The 19,607-nt window shown below is 45.4% G+C and overlaps 1 protein-coding gene across 1 annotated transcript; it reads left to right on the top strand.

The window, feature by feature from the left end:
- Positions 1 to 742: 742 nt before the first annotated feature.
- On the top strand, positions 743 to 11,755 carry CRKL (CRK like proto-oncogene, adaptor protein; the record flags this gene model as incomplete). Its single annotated transcript, XM_079544010.1, has 3 exons — positions 743 to 1,056; positions 3,657 to 4,119; positions 11,621 to 11,755. 3 exons carry the CDS (start codon positions 743 to 745, stop codon positions 11,753 to 11,755), a joined length of 912 nt encoding a protein of 303 aa, XP_079400136.1.
- Positions 11,756 to 19,607: the final 7,852 nt, after the last annotated feature.

The following is a 19,607-nucleotide window of genomic DNA, read 5'->3' as shown; positions in this document are numbered from 1 at the left end:
CAGGAAAGCATCACCAAAAATCCTCAGAGGAGGCAACGTGGGCGCCAAGTGCCCGCGGGCAGGGAGCTCAGCAAGCCGCAAGGGGCGAGAGGCCAGGGATGCACGAGAGCGGCCCTACGAAGATGGAGACGCATCAGCGGCTCCCCTCGCACACCTCCAGCCCGGCGGCCTTTCAGGATCGTTCCCCTCCCGCCTCCCCGCTCTCCTCACGCCGCCGCGGGCCGCAGCGCGCATGCGCGGGGCGGTGTCTCCGGAGGGCTCTCACCGCCCGGCGCCGCCGCCATTTTGGTGCTCGGCTCCGAGAGGGGAGGGAACCCGTAGAAGAAAGCGGGAGCCCGGCGCTTCGCCCCTCCCGTTTCCCACTCATCCGGCGCCGAGACACCGTAGCGGGATATCCTCGCCACCTTTTCGGACCGCCCGACCTCGCAGCCCGCCCGGGCCTGAGACAGGCGGGAAGGATGCCGCCCCGCACGCCGCGCCGCTGAGCACATCGGGGCCCTGAGCGCCGCGCCCGGCCGGCCCCGCCCGGCGATCCTCGGGCCTCCGCCTCGGCGGCACGGGGCTTCCTCCTCCGCATCCCCCGTCCCTTTGCCGCCCGTCCGCCGGGCTGGGCGCTTCCTCCTCGCCCCCGGCCCCGCCGTCTGCCCTTCCGGGCCTTCCCCTCCCGGCTCTCCTCTTCCCGCGGGGCCTCCGGGCTCTTGGCCTTCTTCCTCCCCTCCCTCGCCCTTCCCCGTTCGGAGCCATGTCCTCCGCCGCCCGGTTCGATTCGTCGGACCGCTCCAGCTGGTATGTGGGTCCGGTGTCGCGGGCGGAGGCGCAGACTCGGCTGCAGGGGCAGCGGCATGGCATGTTCCTGGTGCGGGATTCGTCCACCTGCCCGGGGGATTACGTGCTGTCGGTATCCGAGAACTCCCGGGTGTCCCACTACATCATTAACTCGTTGCCTAACCGTCGCTTTAAGATCGGCGATCAGGAGTTCGAGCACCTGCCCGCCCTGCTGGAGTTCTACAAGATCCACTACTTGGATACCACCACCCTCATCGAGCCCGCGCCCAGGTGAGTGCTGCAGCTCCGGGATCTGTGTGGGGTTCGTCTGCTTTGAAACTCTGGGACAGGGCTCTCGGTGATGGCCGTGGGTTGCTCGTTACGGTTATCATCAGTATAGCGAGTAGGGCCCGTCCTTGGGATGAATATAGGCAGATGCGGAGGCTCTGGGAACATCCTTGCCACCCGCTGTAATTGTCTTGCAGGAGGGTGTGGTCTTGCTTTGTATCAGCCTTCTGGTATTGTCCCCTTACTGGGACGGCTGAGAGAAGCTGGCTCAGAAGTCTTCCCCTCCCTGGCTGAAGTATGGCCTCAGAACTCAGTTGCTCTGGCCTCGCATCCACAGTGATTCCAACAGGTCGTGCCTTTGTGATTCCTGCTTCGTGGTGCTGATTGAATTCTCATGCATTCAAAAACATTGTTTCCCAGACTTAGAGAGTGGCATTCCCCCAGAAGAGGGTAAAAGCATTTATCTCTGTTTGCTTATGGCACTCTTTGTCTCTGCATATGCATACACCAAGAAATGCTCTTTTAGGAGGATGGGAAAATGTGACTTGGCTGTGAGCTCATTCTTTGTCCTGCACCCAACACAGGGCATACCTGCAGGCTGCATCTCTAAACAGCTTACCAGTAACCCTGGAACATATTTATTTCATCCTTTGGGCTTCCTAGATAAAAGAAGGAGAAAAGCTATTAAAATAATGACACAGTTAAAAAAAAAAAAATCAAATAGCTTGAATTCTAAATTCTGCAGCTGAAGGGATTTCTTTCAGGTTAACAAGTTACTGGGGGGGGAGGGGGAACTTTTGAGTTTTAGAATCACAGTTTAACGTTTTTATAGTCCAGTTCTTAATCACAATCACTAAGTTGTCAAAAGTCGACCACAGTGTCAAATTGAAAAAGGCAAGTGGTCAGCAGGCTCTGCAGAGCTGTCCGATGGTGGGAGGAGCGTGACAAAGCTCTGGCCTCAAGAGCTCCTAAAGCTGTTGAGAAACCTTCTGGTAGTGGTTGTGCTGTGGCTAAAGAAAAGGGTAGGTGAAAAATTCCCTCATCTTTTACAGGTGCTGAAACATTTAACTGGAGCTGCACAGGGTTATGCGTGTGCTTGAACTTACAGACAGTTTAGAGGAAAAAAGTCTATACTGCAGTGATGTTCTTGCTCATCTCTGTTCTTGTTAACCTGGGTACTGTCAACCCTTTCTGAAAATAAAACACCTCATTCTTAGTCATGGACAGCAAGGACTTGGCTTCCACAACTTAAACTTAGTTGATTCCACTTGTTCTCTGGGTATTTGTGTCATACCTTACATGAAACATTTCCTGAACATCTTAGTACCACCTTATTTTCAAGGCGTTCATTGCAGACAGATGTTGGTGGTGTTCTCAGCACACAGAGACAGATGGGACCTGGCATACTGTGACCTGAGGTGCTTTTTCATAAAGCTACAAAAGGGGTTGAAGTGGTTATCCACAGTACAATTACTGTTCTACAATCTTGGGAAAAAAATCACTGACATGGTTGATGGTTTGGATTTCTGTCTATATAAAAAAAACTTTGTGATGCAAGAGGGAGAGTGGGAGGTAGCACTTCCAGATTTACTTTCTTTAAATCAATGGGCTACATTTAGAATAAGGGTAGACAGGAGTTTCTTCCAGAACTGTTACTGTTCTCATTTCTCTCGAAAATTTGGCCTTTTCCATGGAATGTCTCAGGTGCTTTTGCAGGCTCTTAGTTCTTCTGACTTCATGAAGTGCATACATATATATATATATATAATAGAAAGCAGTGTTTGTGGTATGTTCCTTCCAGCAGATGTTAGTATTTCCTCCCGTTTCTTATGAAGAATGTCACGTTATGCTATTAGGTATTTAGATATTCAGGAATTACAAGTACTCTTAAATAGAGTTGAAGTTAGGACAATAAGATCAGGCAGCTTAATTCCGTATTACTTTCCAGAATGGAAGGGAAACGTATTGTCTCCTAAGACCATTAAATATGTCTCTGTCCTGAAACAAAAGGGTTTTTGGTATTAATATGGCTGCCCCTCAAATCCTGCATATCAGCAGTAGCATATCAGCACCTTCTGGTACAAGGATGCTCTACTGCCTACAGCATCAGAAAGACTGAAGAGTTTATCATATTCTTCCTTTTACTATTGCTTCCATTTTCCCACTGTGCTCCCTCAGATTTGCCATTCAGGGTTACTGGATTCTTGACAGAGGTGGATGCTGAGGTTAAAGATGGAAATGCGGTGAGCAGGAGAGGGTTATGTAGCTCTCCAGAAGCTCCTCCCCAGTCAACCAAAACTTTTTCACTTATTCTTAATATATCACAACTTCTCATAACTTAAGCCACAGAGGTCTTTATTCTACCTTAACATCTTCACAATAATCCAAAAGAGAAAGTAAAGCAATAATTAAGGTTTTGCCTTATTATACCTTTTTTTTTTTTTCTTTTTTACATCTATGATAGCTTTTTATTGTATGTTGCTACATAGGTGAACAAGGTAGTTCTCCTTTACCTGGTGTTCCTTGTGTGCAGCTGGTGGCTAGTTTTGTTACTGGCAGTGCAAAACAACGGCTGTTGATAATTGGGACTTTTTTAATCTCAGGTATCCAAGTCCACCAATGGGATCTGGATCTGCCCCTGCTATGTCTGCTGCCGAAGAAAACGTGGAATACGTTCGGACTCTCTATGACTTTCCTGGCAACGATGCTGAGGATCTGCCATTTAAAAAGGGCGAAATACTGGTAATTGTAGAGAAGCCAGAAGAACAGTGGTGGAGTGCCAGAAACAAGGATGGTCGGATTGGGATGATTCCTGTTCCTTATGTAGAAAAGCTAGTTAGATCTTCTATCGGGAAGCACGGCAACAGAAATTCCAACAGTTACGGTATTCCAGAACCTGCCCATGCTTATGCTCAGCCTCAGACCACAAGTCCCCTTCCCACAGTATCCAGTACACCTGGAGCAGTCATCAACCCTCTGCCATCCACGCAGAATGGACCAGTCTATGCCAAAGCTATCCAAAAGAGAGTACCCTGCGCTTATGACAAGACTGCACTGGCATTAGAGGTGAGTTTTCCCCTTTGTCTTACAGTTCTCCAATGGTTTTGAAAAATAAACTAAATATTGTTAGTGACAGAGCAGGTGTGGATGACTTTATGTGGAGTCTGTTTATCTGTGCCAAAGGACTGAAAAGTTCTGTTATGTTCTGAAGAAAGATGTACAAAAATTGCTTCACCTACACCACTTCCTTTGAGAAAATTGACTAAGCTACTTCAGAACCCAGGCCTAACGCACTGTTGTCTTGCCTATGGAACAGTGAATTACATTATAAGAGCAGTAGAATATATACATCCTTCTGTGGAAGTGACTTTGCTTCTCCACTTAATCTTAGAGAAGGGATGTTTAATTGATCGTTCCAGGCTGAGAACTGAAGTAGAAAGGTAAGGATTGCTGATACAGTTATTTTTTCTGATTCTCAACCGTAGCTTTTTGGATGTGGGGGGTGGGGGGCTCAAGGAGCAAATGCAGGGAAACAAGCAAGGGAAGCAACAACACCTTAGCAAGTAGAGTAGGGATTTTAGAAAATGTTTTTGAACTTTTCCTGTTGCCTTTTCTCAGTTTGCAAATGAAGCTGCTGCTTTTCACTAAGATTCAAAAGGTTTTGTTTGTCACTTTTGGTTATTCATAAAAGTTTCCCAAAATTGCCCTCTTGTACAATCTTTACAGGTGATTATTGGCAGAGGGTTAAAAATTAAACGTATCACTGTTTTCCTTGAGTCTTACAAAAGCTAGCAGCCTGTCATTTGTGAACAGCGTGTGAAAATCAGCATAGGAAGAAAAGTAAATTCTCTGCCAACTGCTCCGTACAGAAGATTCCTGCCAAAACTATTCATGCTTCTGAAGACAGTAAGGCAAGCAGTTGATTTTATGTTATCAGTGTGTCATAGAACAACTTGAGGGAACCTGCTTTGCTGCAGTGTAGCAGAACTGCTTGGGAGGATGCCTCTCACTAATGAATTTTCTCCTATTTGCTATTTAGTGACCTAGTTAATCCAATCATTTAACTGCCCTGATATACTGGTAGGATTCATTCTCTGGCCAACACGCAGGTTTGAGTTGTGATTATAGCTTTTCCATCCATGCACAGAGAAAGAGAGCAACCTCATTTTGCAGCAGTATATTTTTTGTCACGTGTACCATTTCTAAAGAAAGCTCCAAATTCCTGGCACGATCCTCCTTTTGTTTGCTTAACACCTTTTGCTGGCCCAACCCTCTCAGGGCTCTGCATGTTCCTTAATCCAAACTACTGGAGGTCATAGTTGAACCCTATCATTTTCAATAGTGTTTACTTAGACTAGAAGTTTTGTAAGAAGCACAGAAAGAACAGCTTATGGGAACGTTTGGGGGAAGAAAGCAGTGTTCTTCCAAAATAACAATATATTGCAGTATTCAGCCTCAGTCACAGTTCAGCTGTTGTGGATAAGAACACCTTGGTACAGTTGTACTGATCTGTAATCTCATCTAAACTGATACAACAGTCTGAAAGCAGAATATCTGCTTGCTGGCTTCAGCTTTCTGTGGTCAGCACACAAACAGTGCTTGAAAGAAGCAGAATACCATCTGGAGTAAATAAAGCTGTTGCATAGTAATCTGCTCAACTTCCTTTTAAGTGGAGAGATGTCCCATTTTCAAGCTGAACCCTGGGAAATGACAAGCTCTCTGCTTTCAAGTCTGATTGTTCTGTTGTATGCAGTTGTTTACACAAGCTGTCAAAATGTAAGACAAGATAAAGAGCCATAGCCTGTTACAGAGAAGAAACTTGTTTGGTAAGGTAACTTTTTTTTTTTAAGTTTCTCCCATGAAAAGATACAATTTATAAAGTGAACATTCTACTGAAAATCCTTGTTAAGATGTTTGGTAGGATGTTTAACTTTGAAATAGTTTATAAAATGGGAAAGTTTAATGGCAAGCAAGTTTAAGGGTAATTGCCATGTCCTTTTTTTCCCCTATAAAGATACTCATTAGGAAGCATAGCATTTATTTCTAAGACTGACATACTGACATGTCACTGTGGTCACTTCAGTTAATTACACTGGCAGCACAGGCACAGCATTTTTAATGAAATGATTGGAGTTTGCAGTTGCTCACTGTGACCCCACTGAGTTGTAGCACTGACGTGTAGCATTTCCAAAGATACTGCGCACACACAAAAAAAACCCTCACAATAAAAGCAACAGCCAAGATCTGTTTCTCTAGTTGTGTGCTTTCGCCAAGAGGCAACTTCCTTCCTTTCTGCTGCTCCAGAGGAAGGAATACGAAGGACAGGGATGCAGTGTCCTGTATTTGTTGGAACCAGAGCTCTGTATTACAGGGTTACACGCTGCTCTTCTTCAACCTCGGTTTTCCTTGAGAAAACTGGGAGGGCAGCCCTGTGCTCAGAGGTTACACAAGATAGCGCTGGGTTTTGTAAGAGCAGAGACTGCTGGCACTGCTCCTGTGCTACAGGGCAGCAAAGCTTGCCTTCAGGTTTCTCAGCATTAATAATCTGTAGTTGTACAGCCAGGCTGATCACAGCAATACCCTGCTGAAGCCTTGTTTTAAGGCAGTACATGATGTGCAGGTTTAAGTGCCCAGCAATCCAAGACCTGCTGCATTTTACCTTAAAGCAGCAGCTCATCTGCACAGAATTGAGTACTCTGCTTGGATCTATGCAGCAGAGTTCTTCATGTCTAGCAAAGTCAGCAGACAAACCAGTGATACATAATTCCTTTAAAAACTAGCAGTCTGGTTTTTTTTCCTCCTTACAAAACAGAGTGGAATAACTTAAGGAACCAAAAAACAGGAGAGCAGCAGCTGCTGCCACTCTTTGGTCTACCAGGTGACAAAACAAAGTTCCTACCATTATTCTCAGTGCCTGTGAGGTATTTGTCAGACACCATTCTGAGGGCAGCAGCAGTCCTGGAGTTCATATCCAGATTTGGAATATGGTATCTTAAGATTATTTTTGACATATATACACAGACTTTCATTATATTTTTTTGTAGCAGTTTTTAAGTGCCTTTTTTCCTCCACACCTGTGCCAGCATTGTGTAGCATTAAGCAGCTGTATCTGCACATCCTATATCGAAAATACAGATGTATTAATTTGCTAGTACAGAGTTAAGGTTTCACTGAAATATATTGGTGAAATGAATACCTGTTCACCACACTTGCATAACTGACACCATATTTCTCCTGAGCTTGTTGCAATTAGGTTACAGGTAACTTTTTTTCCCTCTTTATTGTAAAGTTGAGACAAGTAGGGCAAAATGTGCTAGTAGTAGAACTTAATTAGGAAATTAGGTTGCTGCTATCACTTGACAACAAGCATAGTGCTTTTCTTAGCTAAGGAAATTTTGTCTTGCTGCATTAAATATTAAAATGCTTCCAAGCACAAGGATGACAGTTTTGCTTAAACTGTACAAGCACAGGTCCTGCATTTTAAGAGTTGACTTTGGAGCATTAGTTCTGATAGCTATTAATGGAAAATGACACTGTGGAAGGATTTCTGTGTCTGTGCTGATATGTACCAACTTCCCAGTATGCTACATTTGAAAATAAGGCTAACAATTACATTGGAGATTATATGGATTCTTAATCTTTGTGACCTCCTTTACCAGTTTACTTTGTTCCCATCGTGGCTGCATTCAGTGCCTTACAGTCCAATGCATCTTCACGCTCAGAACTGTTTGCAGAGCTTATTTTCAGATGAAACTGAAAGCAGTAGAGAGAACCTAGGCAAGTTCCTGTGCTAAAGCTGTGACTTAGCATGGCTCAGGAATGCTCCTCTATTGAAGCTTTGTGGCCTCCAAATTCCATGCAATCACAACATGCTTAGCAGGAGACAGGCTATCATAATTTAACGGAAAACTGTGCTTTCTTGTAGTACTACAGTCTCACCTCTGCACTTCAAGTATAGGTATGACAATTGCCAAACTACATTGCTCTGTTCCTAGATGAGGCTAGATTAATTGTATCTAGAGGCCATCAGCATTTCTGTGCTGCCCTTTGACCTGTTCTAGCATCTCCAGGAATGATCTTTCTTCAGGTCTGAATGACTGCATGCTCTGGTTTGAGCAATTCTTCTGGCTCAGAGCATGAAAATTAGGGTAACAGAGGTGTGCTCTCAGCCTTTTGGTTTCTTCAACCTTCCAGTATCTAGAGTCTCATTCAGAGTCTCCTTTTGTCTTGCTTGTAGTTCAACCAAACTCTGCCTCCTTTTTTAGCTTTCTATCTTCTGGGGGCAGTGCGATGGAGTAATTTCATTGTTGGAATATCTATAGAACATGCTAAATTATCTGAGGTACGTGACTCAAATGGCATGCAGGAAACCTTTTCAGTGTATGAATCAGCTTCAAATGGAGACAGGTATGGAAGAGTTTAGAGTGAATGAAGTAAGCTTTCTGACTGGCACGTTCCACAACTTGCATTTCCCCGGGGCTTTGAATTCATGCTGTAACAGGGACATAATGAAAGGATGCTATCTAAAATGCATTTTGATTTTTATCGTTTGGGTGGAACCAGATGGCTGCATTTCAGAAGTATTACTCACGTCAGCAGTTGATGCTTCCATGCAGTGATGCTGGCATACTTTACAAGTGAATTGCTTATCTGAGGGATGCTGACACTAAGGAAGTGTTATCCTCATTTACAGATAAGGGCCCATGAGCTGTCCAGAATTGCACAGGAAGTTTGTGGCAACAATGAGAATAGAACCAGATCTCCTGACTGTCCTGTTCCTAATCATAAGGCAACCCTTCCAACTGGTCTGAAACATTCTCTAAAAACAACAGCATGTTAAGTAACTTTCATGGGAGATCCCACCTCAGCTGACCCTACTGTAGAGGCTTTAAAGAGAATTTACCAAATATTGGGGAGAGTCAGGGAGAGGAAAAAGCAGAGAGGGACTACTTGGCTGGATTCTTTCAGATGTTGCTAATCCAGAGGTCATTAACACAGAGGCAACAATTACTTGCTCATGACATCAGGGTTCCTTCCCCAGAATCTTGTTTCAGCCTGCCATTTCATTCAGTCTTTAAGGCAACTGCCTTTTGTTTAAAGCAGAGGACATCCAGCAGTCCTTGGTATACAAGACGAAGTTCTGAGAAGCTTTTCTCAGCTACCATTCTTTAACAGCTGCTACAGCTCTAACAACTCCCCCTGCCCAGTCTAAAGAACTTCTTGGATTGCTGATCTTCGTGGCAGTTTATTGGAAAATAATACACTTACTGTATCTTTAGTTTTTGCTCACCTGCAGTCCTAAGCCCATCCATGCTGTAGAAATCAGTCGAATTGAAGGATATTTTTATAGGCCTTCTGCACAAACTTCAGATGGAACTCTGCAGCACGTGGCCAGAATTAAATCTGACTCAGAACACGAGTCTGTGTGTTTCTTTGGGCCTGTGTGCTACTGTTTTTTTTTTTTCCCCCATTAAAAAGATTAAAATGCTTCCAAGTGAATTGTTTCTATGGAGTGGTGCAAATAGAGTTTCCTGTTGGGTTTTGACTGTTGCAGTGAGGCTTTCAGAATTTGAGTCTGAATCCTGGAACTCAAATCTGTCCTCAAAAGTTACTTAAATCTAGCAGAGTAACAGAGTTATTTATAGATGTTATCAGCCTTTTCCTAAAGAGGCTTCTGTTAGGTTCCTGTTTAAGTCATCTTGTTACTATATAAAGCTTTCTCTAGACTTTCCATTTAATGAGAAGTCAGACAAATTGTGCTTTTTCTCAAGCACACCATCAAAGCAAGCTGCAGCATTCCAGGAAGAGATGGAAACCAGCCACACTGATGCTACAGGAGCATGCTAACTATCAGGCAGTGTGTAACTACTAGGATACACAGGCTTCATCTTTGAGCTTACGAGCAGCATACATGAAGATGACAACTGAAGAAAGTCTCACAATTATCACAGAAACATATAGGAGTTCAGAGGGGATTTTCCTATCTGGAAAGTACAAGATGAAGATTGTTCCATGTGGGACATCTGGAACATCTGGGCGGGAAGTGGAAAAAACCTACAAGTAGTGGTAAAAGCAGAGTAAGAGAGTGGGGGCAAATGTATTAATTAAAGTCTAACTCCATTCTAATACACAACATCAAGCTTACATTTCTGAGAAGTTTTCAGAGCTACAAACGCTGAATGCCAGAGTTCACTGTAACATCTTAAGTCTCATTTCAGGGTTCAGAATGCTTCTGAGCAATCTTCAAACAACACCTATTGCAGTAATGGGAGCTGCTTTCAGGAGGCTCTAGGAATATATTTTGTAAAGTCGGCTTTTTTCTCTCATGGAAGATGCACACATCTTAACTGAGAAGTTTGAATTCAAAGTCCTTTGCCAAGGTCCTGAAGCCAGCTGTGTCAGTTCTACATGCAGTGTTATTTAGATAATGCACACAAATTGTTACACACACTATATCAATAATACAAGGTAGTTTTTCCCTCAGAAAGATCACAGCTTGTTACCTCTGGAGCTTACAGAAGTTGGCTGCTGATCTGAAACCCAGCTGTGTAGTTCTTGGATCTCCTCTGGGGAAGAACCTTCTGAGGTGCTTGCTGTTGGTCATAGTGTGGCTCTACCTTTTGTGCCCTTAGCTATTAGCTGCTAATGGCACTTGTCTAATATTTACTATAGTTACCACATAAATGCAACGCAGTAAACAGGAAGGGAGGTGCAGTTAGAGGGCTGCTGCAACAGGCCACATGCTCAGCTCTTCTGAAGCAGTTCAGGGAGAAACGAGTGTAGGCAGTCCTCAGCTCTGCCTGCTGTAGCACACGTTGGGCTTTGCCAATTATCCTGATTCAAGTTAAACTTAGCATTAAACAGTAATTTACCACTTGGGCTGATGGCTTTTTTTGCTTGATCATAGCTTAGCTCTCCTTGTCTTTGGCCAAATAGGAAGAGACACAGTTGTGATAGGAAAGGTTCGACAAGTCATTGTTCCTGTTTCAAATTCTCTGACAGGAAGTGAAGGTGAAAGCAGCAAACCAAGCTAGAATTTGTGCATCCCATACTCGGGAACAACTGTTTGAGAATGCTTTGGAAGCATGCAGAATTTTAGAGAACTACAGCAATATCTTAGACTGTGACAGCCAGAGCTGGAACTCTGAGTCTGTTTGCTATAGGAATCTCTTGGAAAAAGAGAATTTTCCTTCTAAGCAAACCTGCTAATGCTAAAAACAAGTAGTATGCTCTTTTGAATGCATGTTGCATCTCATTACTTGTGGTAGCTTTAGTGATGTCAGCCTGTCTAAGCTAAATATACTGTAGCATGAAGTAAGCTTTTCTACAGGAAAAGGTGTGGTTCAGCAATTTATTGCAACATATAAATATATGTCAAGTTTTCCCAACTAGGGTGCAGATTCCAGCAACAAAATGTTTCAGCTAAATAAAAATAACTTCTTTCCCTTTAAAGCTTACGCAAAGCTATTATATTCTTAATTCTCAAGCTGTACTTACTGTTCTTGTTTACTTGCTTTGTACCAAAGGTGAGATTCTCATGTGCTAACGGCTGTTTTTAATGACGCAGGTTGGAGATATTGTGAAGGTTACAAGGATGAACATAAACGGTCAGTGGGAAGGAGAGGTCAACGGGCGAAAAGGGCTCTTCCCATTCACACATGTCAAAATATTTGACCCTCAAAACCCAGATGAGAACGAATGATTCCCTTGGTCTGATTTACACTGCTGCTTCCCTTTCCTGGCTCTCATTAGTGTTGTTTGAGGTGGGATGGTGGCTAAATGGCACGTTGCTAGCATTGCCCATTTTTCCAGCTTGCTGCAGTTTGACAGTTCTTTTAATACACATTTGGAATACATACAACTGAAGTCACTGCCTGACCTTCATACCGTAGATACATCAACCAGAATTTGGTTTCACTTTTAAAACTGTATTGGGCCTTAAGCTGGAGAAGACTGAAGCGTATAGCAGACAAGCATGGGAAGAAAACCCTTCTTGAGACTTCCGTGGACTTGTTTTGGCCTGCCCAGTAGGAAGAGCCCTAATCTTAGAGCAAACATGCGACTCATCTGTTACTGTCCAACAAAAAGCAACAACAAAAATGCAATTTTAGGACTGAAGAAGACTTAGTTTTAAGAGAACCTGCCCTAAGGTAGTACACTTACAATGACGGTCTCTTTAAAGGACATTAATTGAAGCTTATGTATTTTAAGCAGTTGCATTAGAAGCTGCTCATTTCTGTTAACTCTTAAGCTTGTTGTTGACCTTCCTGAAAGTGTGTGTTAAATACGAATAACCATTGATTGAGCTGCATTGAAGCTGAGGCATTTATTTATAAGGAAACTTAGGAGGGGTTCACGCTCATAACCCATTTTTTTTTTTTTACATACATAAAGTATTTCTGTTGATTTTGCAAGCACTAACTGTAGTAAGTGAGCTTTAAAGGGAAACACTTTGGCCTGGTCTACACAGAGCCCTTCTGCAGTGTTGGAAGTAGACTTTACTAACTAGTAGTGCTTGCCACCAAGCTGTTACCTGGTAGGGAGATGGATCAGATTGCCACAGCACGAAGAAGTATAAAAGGAACAGGACAGGAGACATTGGTAAATACGATAAAAGCCTGTTATTTAAACATAAGCCTTTTATACCCATTTCTCTGTAGGCTCACTTATCACTCCCAAGTTTCCTGGCTATACCCGCCCCAACTTGCTGAAGACTTTGAACACAGTACCTCTTTCTCCAGGGCATCTCCACACTGCTGTGCTCCTCTTCCAGAATTATTTTCTTTTTTCTTTTTTTCCCCCTCACACCACAAACCTTTCCATGCTACAATCTTTACCCTTCCAAAGGAGTTGGCTCTGGCTTATATATGCCCTATACCCCTTCTACTCCCAGCATCCTCTAGAAAATGGTTAATTGGAGTCAGCTGCCAAGGTTTTCCCACCTTATAATTAATGTTTAGGCTGGAGGAGGCCACACAGGTGTCTGTTATCAGTACAGCTTTCTCTCCCCTTTTCTGTACATGAGCTGTACTGTTGTAATTGCACCTTTACTAGGGAACTATATGGTTGTGTTATGCCATGCAGGTCAAGTCCTGAGCCTGTTACAGGATGTGAAAGCTTAGGTACAGTGGTATCTTCTGCCTTCTTTAAGTGTGTTTTCTAGGTGAACTGGAACATATTTTTAAAATAATTTGAGCACCGATTTAACAGAATACAGCCTGGATAAAGGAAAACATCTGCAGAAAACCAGGAATATCTGACAGGAAAACAGTAGTGCCCCCATGCATTCATTTTTCAACATTTGAAGCTGTCCGGTGTAGCAAAAAGAGAAACTTCAGACACCTGCAAACCCTCACTGCGTCCACAAATGTCACTTTTATCGTTGCCTTCAGTTCCAATGTGTTTTCTTGATTGTGTCACTTGATCCTTGTAAAAGTACATTGTTCTCATTCAGCTGAAAGTGCCATGAGATCCTTGAATGGAAGACACTGAAGAAGTGTACGAATGGCATTTCCAACAGGAGATGTAAAATGCTGTTGTGTTTGGTTTTTTTTAAAGAAACTCTCGGTTCACCTGTTAGTTATCTTTTGTAGTATTAATCAAGTGGCTGACGGTCTAGAAGTTCTTGTAGAGCATTTTACTACCAAATTAACTGTGAAGTAGAGTAGCATTGACTGAAGTGTTTGGTGCTGTAAGAGTAATTCTTGACAATAGGCATCGACGGGTTGTCTTGCAACAAAAAGCTACGCAGCTCTGTTGACTAAAGGAGGTCATGAATTTCTGTGCCCTGACTCCACCTGTACGTTTACTACATGGATTGTACTACTGAAAGTCACCTTGTGAACACAGCAACTGCACTAAGCTCAGTCTGCTGCAGAGAAACCTTACTTCAGACGTGCCCTGTTTCCGGGCAGCTCTTCAGACTGGTTGTGGAATTCCTCCTTTGCATGTCCAAGTCCGTAAATAAATACTGTGAGATTTGAGATCTTGAACATAGCTTTTAACCTGTTGTTTTTTTCATGAAACTAAGCGTCCTGCCTCATCTCCTCGTGGATGAGGTGCACCTTGAACACGTGCGTTGTGTTAGGTTGAATTATGTTCTGATAGCGCAGAAAAGCAAAAGATTTTCTTTCAAAACTATGCAAAAATGGTGTGTAGTGGCATCTGATGGAAAGAAAAGAATTGTTAACTTTCTGTGAACCAGATTTTGGGCCCCAGATGAGGTATTTCTCCGCTGCAGCGGTCGGTTCGGTGACGTTAGGTGTGCTGAAATGCAGCACGCTGCCCAACCGGCGCCGATTGGAGCCTCGCTTCAAATCGTGTCTTTGCCATTTTGCTATAAGACAAATATTTTCAGACAAAGACTGCATCTGACCCCAGTGTGCTTCTCCTGGAAGGACTGCCTGGCTTCTCAGCCGCTCGCTGCCGTGCGTGTTGCTGTACAAAGCCTCTGCCGTTTGGGCTGTAACCCATCCGTGTAAATGAACGCTCCTCGGGCTGCGAGGTGTCCGTGCCACAAAGCACAGTGTGTAAGTGGTGCCACTACAGCTGTCCACCACGAAGGCTCGCTGCCTCCCCTTGTGTGCACGTGTGTGTGTGCACACACTGAAGCCTCTGAGCAGTCTGAAAGTTTCCATGAAAACTGTTTCAATCCGTGTCCATCACTGGAGAAGCGCTAATTTAATTTGTGATTGTTTACAAATTGGAAAGCATCAACAAAAGGGAAGATCCTGTGTGGGCTGGGGCTCCAAAGAGCCCGAGCATTATTTTTGTAAAGGGAAGAAACAGCATTCTTTGTGCCATTTCACGTGCCTGTAAAGTAATTTTTTTATATTATATTAACATCCTGGGAACGAGTGGGGCTGCCTTTGTTTTCCAGTCCATTTTTCGAGCATTTTTCTCAATACCTGCATCTGAAAGCGAGACCTGCCTAACAGACTGCCTTTGGGGACCAGTGAAAGCATCCTCCAGCTGTCCTCTGCTGTTGTTACATGAAAATGCGTTTTTGGGACAAGGATACAATTATTGCAGTGGGAAAGGTGGCCTTGTATTTGAGACAGTCTTCACTGTGTAAACTTTAAAACACAATATGTAATTTAAAGACCATGATCTTCAGGCAATAATATTAAAGTGTAAGCTTTTAAAGTTTATTTTGGGGATCACGGCTTGTTTTATTTTTTTGTGCTACAAAATTAACAGTATTAAATGAATTATATTCTTAGAATACACAGAGTGTCTTTTCTTCAGATTAGTGCCTTTTTAATTTCTTACTCCACAGAGCTGGTCCCAACATCAAGCCGCTGTTGTTGTTGTTGTTTTCTTTTTCCCAGTGCCCTGCTTGTACAGTCTCAATAAAAGTTGCCTCAACTTCCAGCATTTGTGGTTTTCAGTCCTAAACCCCCATAGTGTGAGCAGAACACCAACGGCCTCACTGCTGCTCTGTGGGTGAGCGCGTGCCAGCTGAAGCTTTGTGGAACCACAGCCAGAGGTGAGCAGCAGCTGTGAGCAGTGGGGATGCTCCCACGTCCCCTCCTGCTGTGCTGTCACTGCTGTGGGGGCAGACTGAAAAGGCTCCAGCACCACGCACAGCACGGCTTCCTGCCCCTGCGCTGCCCCTTAGCGCTCTTCCTGTCGCTGTCCTTCGCTCCGTGTTTTTCCTTTACTGCATCTCGACTGATTTACACATAGGCTTTTAATTTTGCTTTTATTTTAGTACATCTGAAGCAGTGCGGGTGGGAAACGTGGCATTCCAGTCCCAGTAATGGTGTCAGCATAAGATGTTAACAAATATCTGCTTTTGCAGATCAAGAATAGGAGGTCATCTTTTGCCTTTCTCCAGTCATTGCAAATTAAGAGTGGAGATAAAGCTGTAACTTTTTTTTTTTAATATTTGTGATCATTCAGTTAAATCATTAACAGTGGTTTTGAAACTTGAAGTGAGCTGTGGGGGAAAAAAGAAACTTAAGAGGGACATCAGGCTCTTAGATGCTGCAAGGGAGATGTCTTAAAAGCCTGCATTGTGTCCCTGGACTCTGTTCTCATTACAGTGCATTGAGTTTGTGTTCTCTGACATCCAGCTGCCCATGACAGCAGCTCAAGCTGGGTTTGCTTGTAGCTTAGTTGCACACCAGCTTTTGCTCACTTAAATTCAAGTGAGCTGAGTTAGGCCAGCCCGAACAGCATAAGCCTTAAGTTTTAGCACAAGCTCTCTGTCAGGAGCTGGGCTCACCTGTTGGACACCCTCATTTAATTAAAAGGTTTCCTTTCTGAACCAGTGCAATAGTAAAACACTCCTTAACAGATTCAGCCAATGTAAACCTGCCTGAGCAAGTACACTTAGAGACACTAAAATAAAGTGCTGTCACAGCATATGAGCCATTTTCCTTTTTTTTTTTAAACGTTGTTTACAATAGCCAGTGTGATTTGTGCACACAGGGAGGCTTTTCTGGTCTGTATTCAGCAGCAATGACTCACCTTGGAGCAGCTGCACTGGGTTCTGTCCCACACTGTGTCCTCTGCCCTTTTTTTAGAGAACGTATCAGCTGCTCTCACAGCAGCTGTTGAACCACAAGTCACAGCTCAGTGTATTAAGGTAAAGCAGTTCCAATTTCAGGTTACCTTAATATCCAGAGCTGCAAACTGTGACAGTCATTGTGCAGACAGCTGAGCCGTCCTGCAGCAGGACAACCAGCCTGAGAGGGACAGGCGTGCAGCGAGGAGAGAAACCATCACAGCTGTCCCCAAGTGAGCCTCCTGTCTGACATTGGAGCCCAGAGATGCCACCTTCAAGCAGAAATCACATCAGCTCTTAGAGCCTGAATCAGGTCAGCAAGCACTGCTCCTGCACGACCGCCCTCCCTGGGAGAGGGAAGGACCCCCAGCGCCCACCGCTGACACTCAGACCCACTTCTGCTCTCTGGGGACACGACCCACACTAAAAGCTGCTGCTGCTGCTCATGGGGGTGGTGATGTCTCACCTCACACGCTGGACACAGCCTCACCTGCAGAAGTGCCACCCGGGGAGGGGTGAGTGAGAGGCAGCAGAGAATTAGCACAGCGCTCTCCTCAGATAACCTTCCCAGCACCTGCTTGCTTCATTCCAGGCATTTGTAACCAGAACCCTCCCTGCACATGCAGTCAATCTCACCCGCCGCTGGCGCACCAGACAATTGGGATCAGAGCTAAATCTGGGGTGTCTGCGGGGACCCAGCTCCTGCTTTGTACATCCCGGCTGATCCAACAAGGGCAACTGAAAGTCAGCGCTGAATAATCCTTCATTTGTAATTGTGCATTTGTTCTTCAATTCCTGACCAAATGCACAAGAGAAAGCGTGACCCTCCAGTGACCATCAGCGCTCCTGTGCTATAGGCTGTTTCCCAGTCTGACCACAATGAAGCCCTGGGGAGGCTCGGGCAGCAGGAGCTCTGCTCACACACAGGGGGCCAAGCAGTGCTGGTTGGGTGCTTGGCTTTGCCTTCCCCTGGCTGCCCCAGAGACGCAGCTGATGCAGGAGTGAGTCAGAGAGGGGCGCTGCTTTGAACCGACAGAAGGGAACTGACATAAGCGAACAACAGGAGCTGGTTGGAAACCCCTGGTGCTCAGCTCCTGTTATCCTTCCTGCCCACTGCTGCTCAGCAGCCCAGCGCTGCCATGAGACTCCTGGGATGCTCCTGACAAGAAGCGGGGATCCCTGCTAGCTCCTGGAGTGCACCATCACTATCCAATATCATTAAAAACGCATACAAAACAAACTTGCCTCTTCTTCCATCACTGTGAAGCACCCCTGCTAACGTACAAGCCTTACGGCCCCTGAGTGCCTGGACCCCAACCCGAGGGTTTTTTCTAATTACATTCTATTACTTCACTAGTTTGATCTGCATAAGGAAATAGTTCAGGGAGTTCTCATTGGGACTTTCATTTGCTGAATCTATTTCTGCAGCTTTGCATTGCCTCTTTTTTGCACTCGTCTTGTGACCAGCGATACCATTAATCAACCGACCTTGAAGAGGAACAGCTTTTCTCTTCCCAGGTAACACAGCTGACAAGCAGAGGAAACTGGCTCTGTTGGCACTGACTGCTGCTAAGCACTGCATGTGGGCTGGAGGCCTCCTGGGCACCCCGCCTGGCACAGCACCTGGCACAGAGGCAATGCAATTCATCTCACTGGGGCTTCTTCATGTAAGAAAAAACCGTAGCCTTCAAAGACCAAATACCTCCCGCTGCCCTGACTGCCTTCAGGAGCTGTGACTGCTCAGTACTCTGGAGAACTGGCTCTAAAATTAACAAAGAGGATTTCCCTGCTAGAAATAGCACCCCGATCGGTCCGTGGGACACATCAGCTCGGGGGGAGTCTGCCACTGAAAGGCTTAAATTGGCTCAGGTCTGGGATTCTGCTGGATGGGTTAAGGCAGGACTGACCAACACAAGCAGTGTGTTGTCACCGATGGAGTCCTCCCACGCTGCAGGATGCACCCCAGAAACAACATCAGGGTTACTTCCAGTACCCAGTAGCAACTCCTGCCTGTAAGGGGCTGAGTTCCCCACCTCCATCAGAACAGTCATCAGGAACCACCTGATCACCAGAGGTAGGTGATGGGATGGAAATGGCTCTGACTGCAGCATGCTGGGTTTGTGCTGCTCAGCAATGGCAGCTTGTTACCAATGCTGGCCTAAATTTAAACAGGCAAGAATAAAGACACGTTGGGGAGCAACCCGGGAACAGAAAGCTTGCAGTCCTTGTTCAGGGCAGCGAAGATTTAGGACTTTCATCCATCAAGAGTGCAGGACTCGTGCCTCCCTTGCTGCAATGGCCTCATTTCAGTCACATATTGCAGCCCTAAGGCAGTGGCACTGAGACAGCTACAGAAAATGGAGGGGAGTGGAGGAAAGGAGAGAATGTACCTGGAGAAGGACAGGCAGATTAAAGCCCTCCCTGCTGCCAAAAGCTCTGTGGGCTCTGCAGTCATCACCCAAAATAGAGCCTCAGTCTGCATCCATGAGGCAGTCCCTGCTGGAAACATGTCGGGGCACTGCTGGGGCAGCAGTTTGCAGCACTGGGAGCCACCTCGGGATCTGCTGACACTGCACCCAGCTGGCTGCTTTCCCTGTGCCCCACCGCCAAAGCTGCCTGTTGACACTTGCTCACCTGGGAACGTGACACAGGGCTCAACCCAGAGAGAAATGCAGGCACGATCTGGGCAGAAAGGAGGGAAGGTCCTGCCTTAACCTTGGGGTGTAAAGTCAGAAAGCCACCGAGCGCGGCTGCCACCTAAAGCCAGGGATAGTCCCCCAGCAGGGGCTGAACAGCCTGGGTTGCTGGGCTTCAGGCCTGGCCGTGCTCTCCCATGAGCCCTGCTGGGACTCGTGAGCACTCGCAGAGCAAAATGCACGCTGGGACCCTCCCCAGGGGTCGCATCTTTTATGGTGGCCAGGGAATTCACTTGCCGGGTGAGAGCAGGGAACGCAGCTGCGCTCTTCGGGACCCGCGGTCACTGGGTGGCACTGTGAGCCCTATTACCGCCCTAAGACGGCATCCCACCGCATCTCTATCCTTA

The sequence above is a fragment of the Tetrao urogallus genome (genome assembly GCF_951394365.1).
Source record: "Tetrao urogallus genome assembly, chromosome: 17".
In the NCBI taxonomy this organism is placed as follows: domain Eukaryota; kingdom Metazoa; phylum Chordata; class Aves; order Galliformes; family Phasianidae; genus Tetrao; species Tetrao urogallus.
The sequence above is the reverse complement of the archived record's forward strand: the minus strand, read 5'-3'. Positions and strand labels throughout refer to the sequence as shown.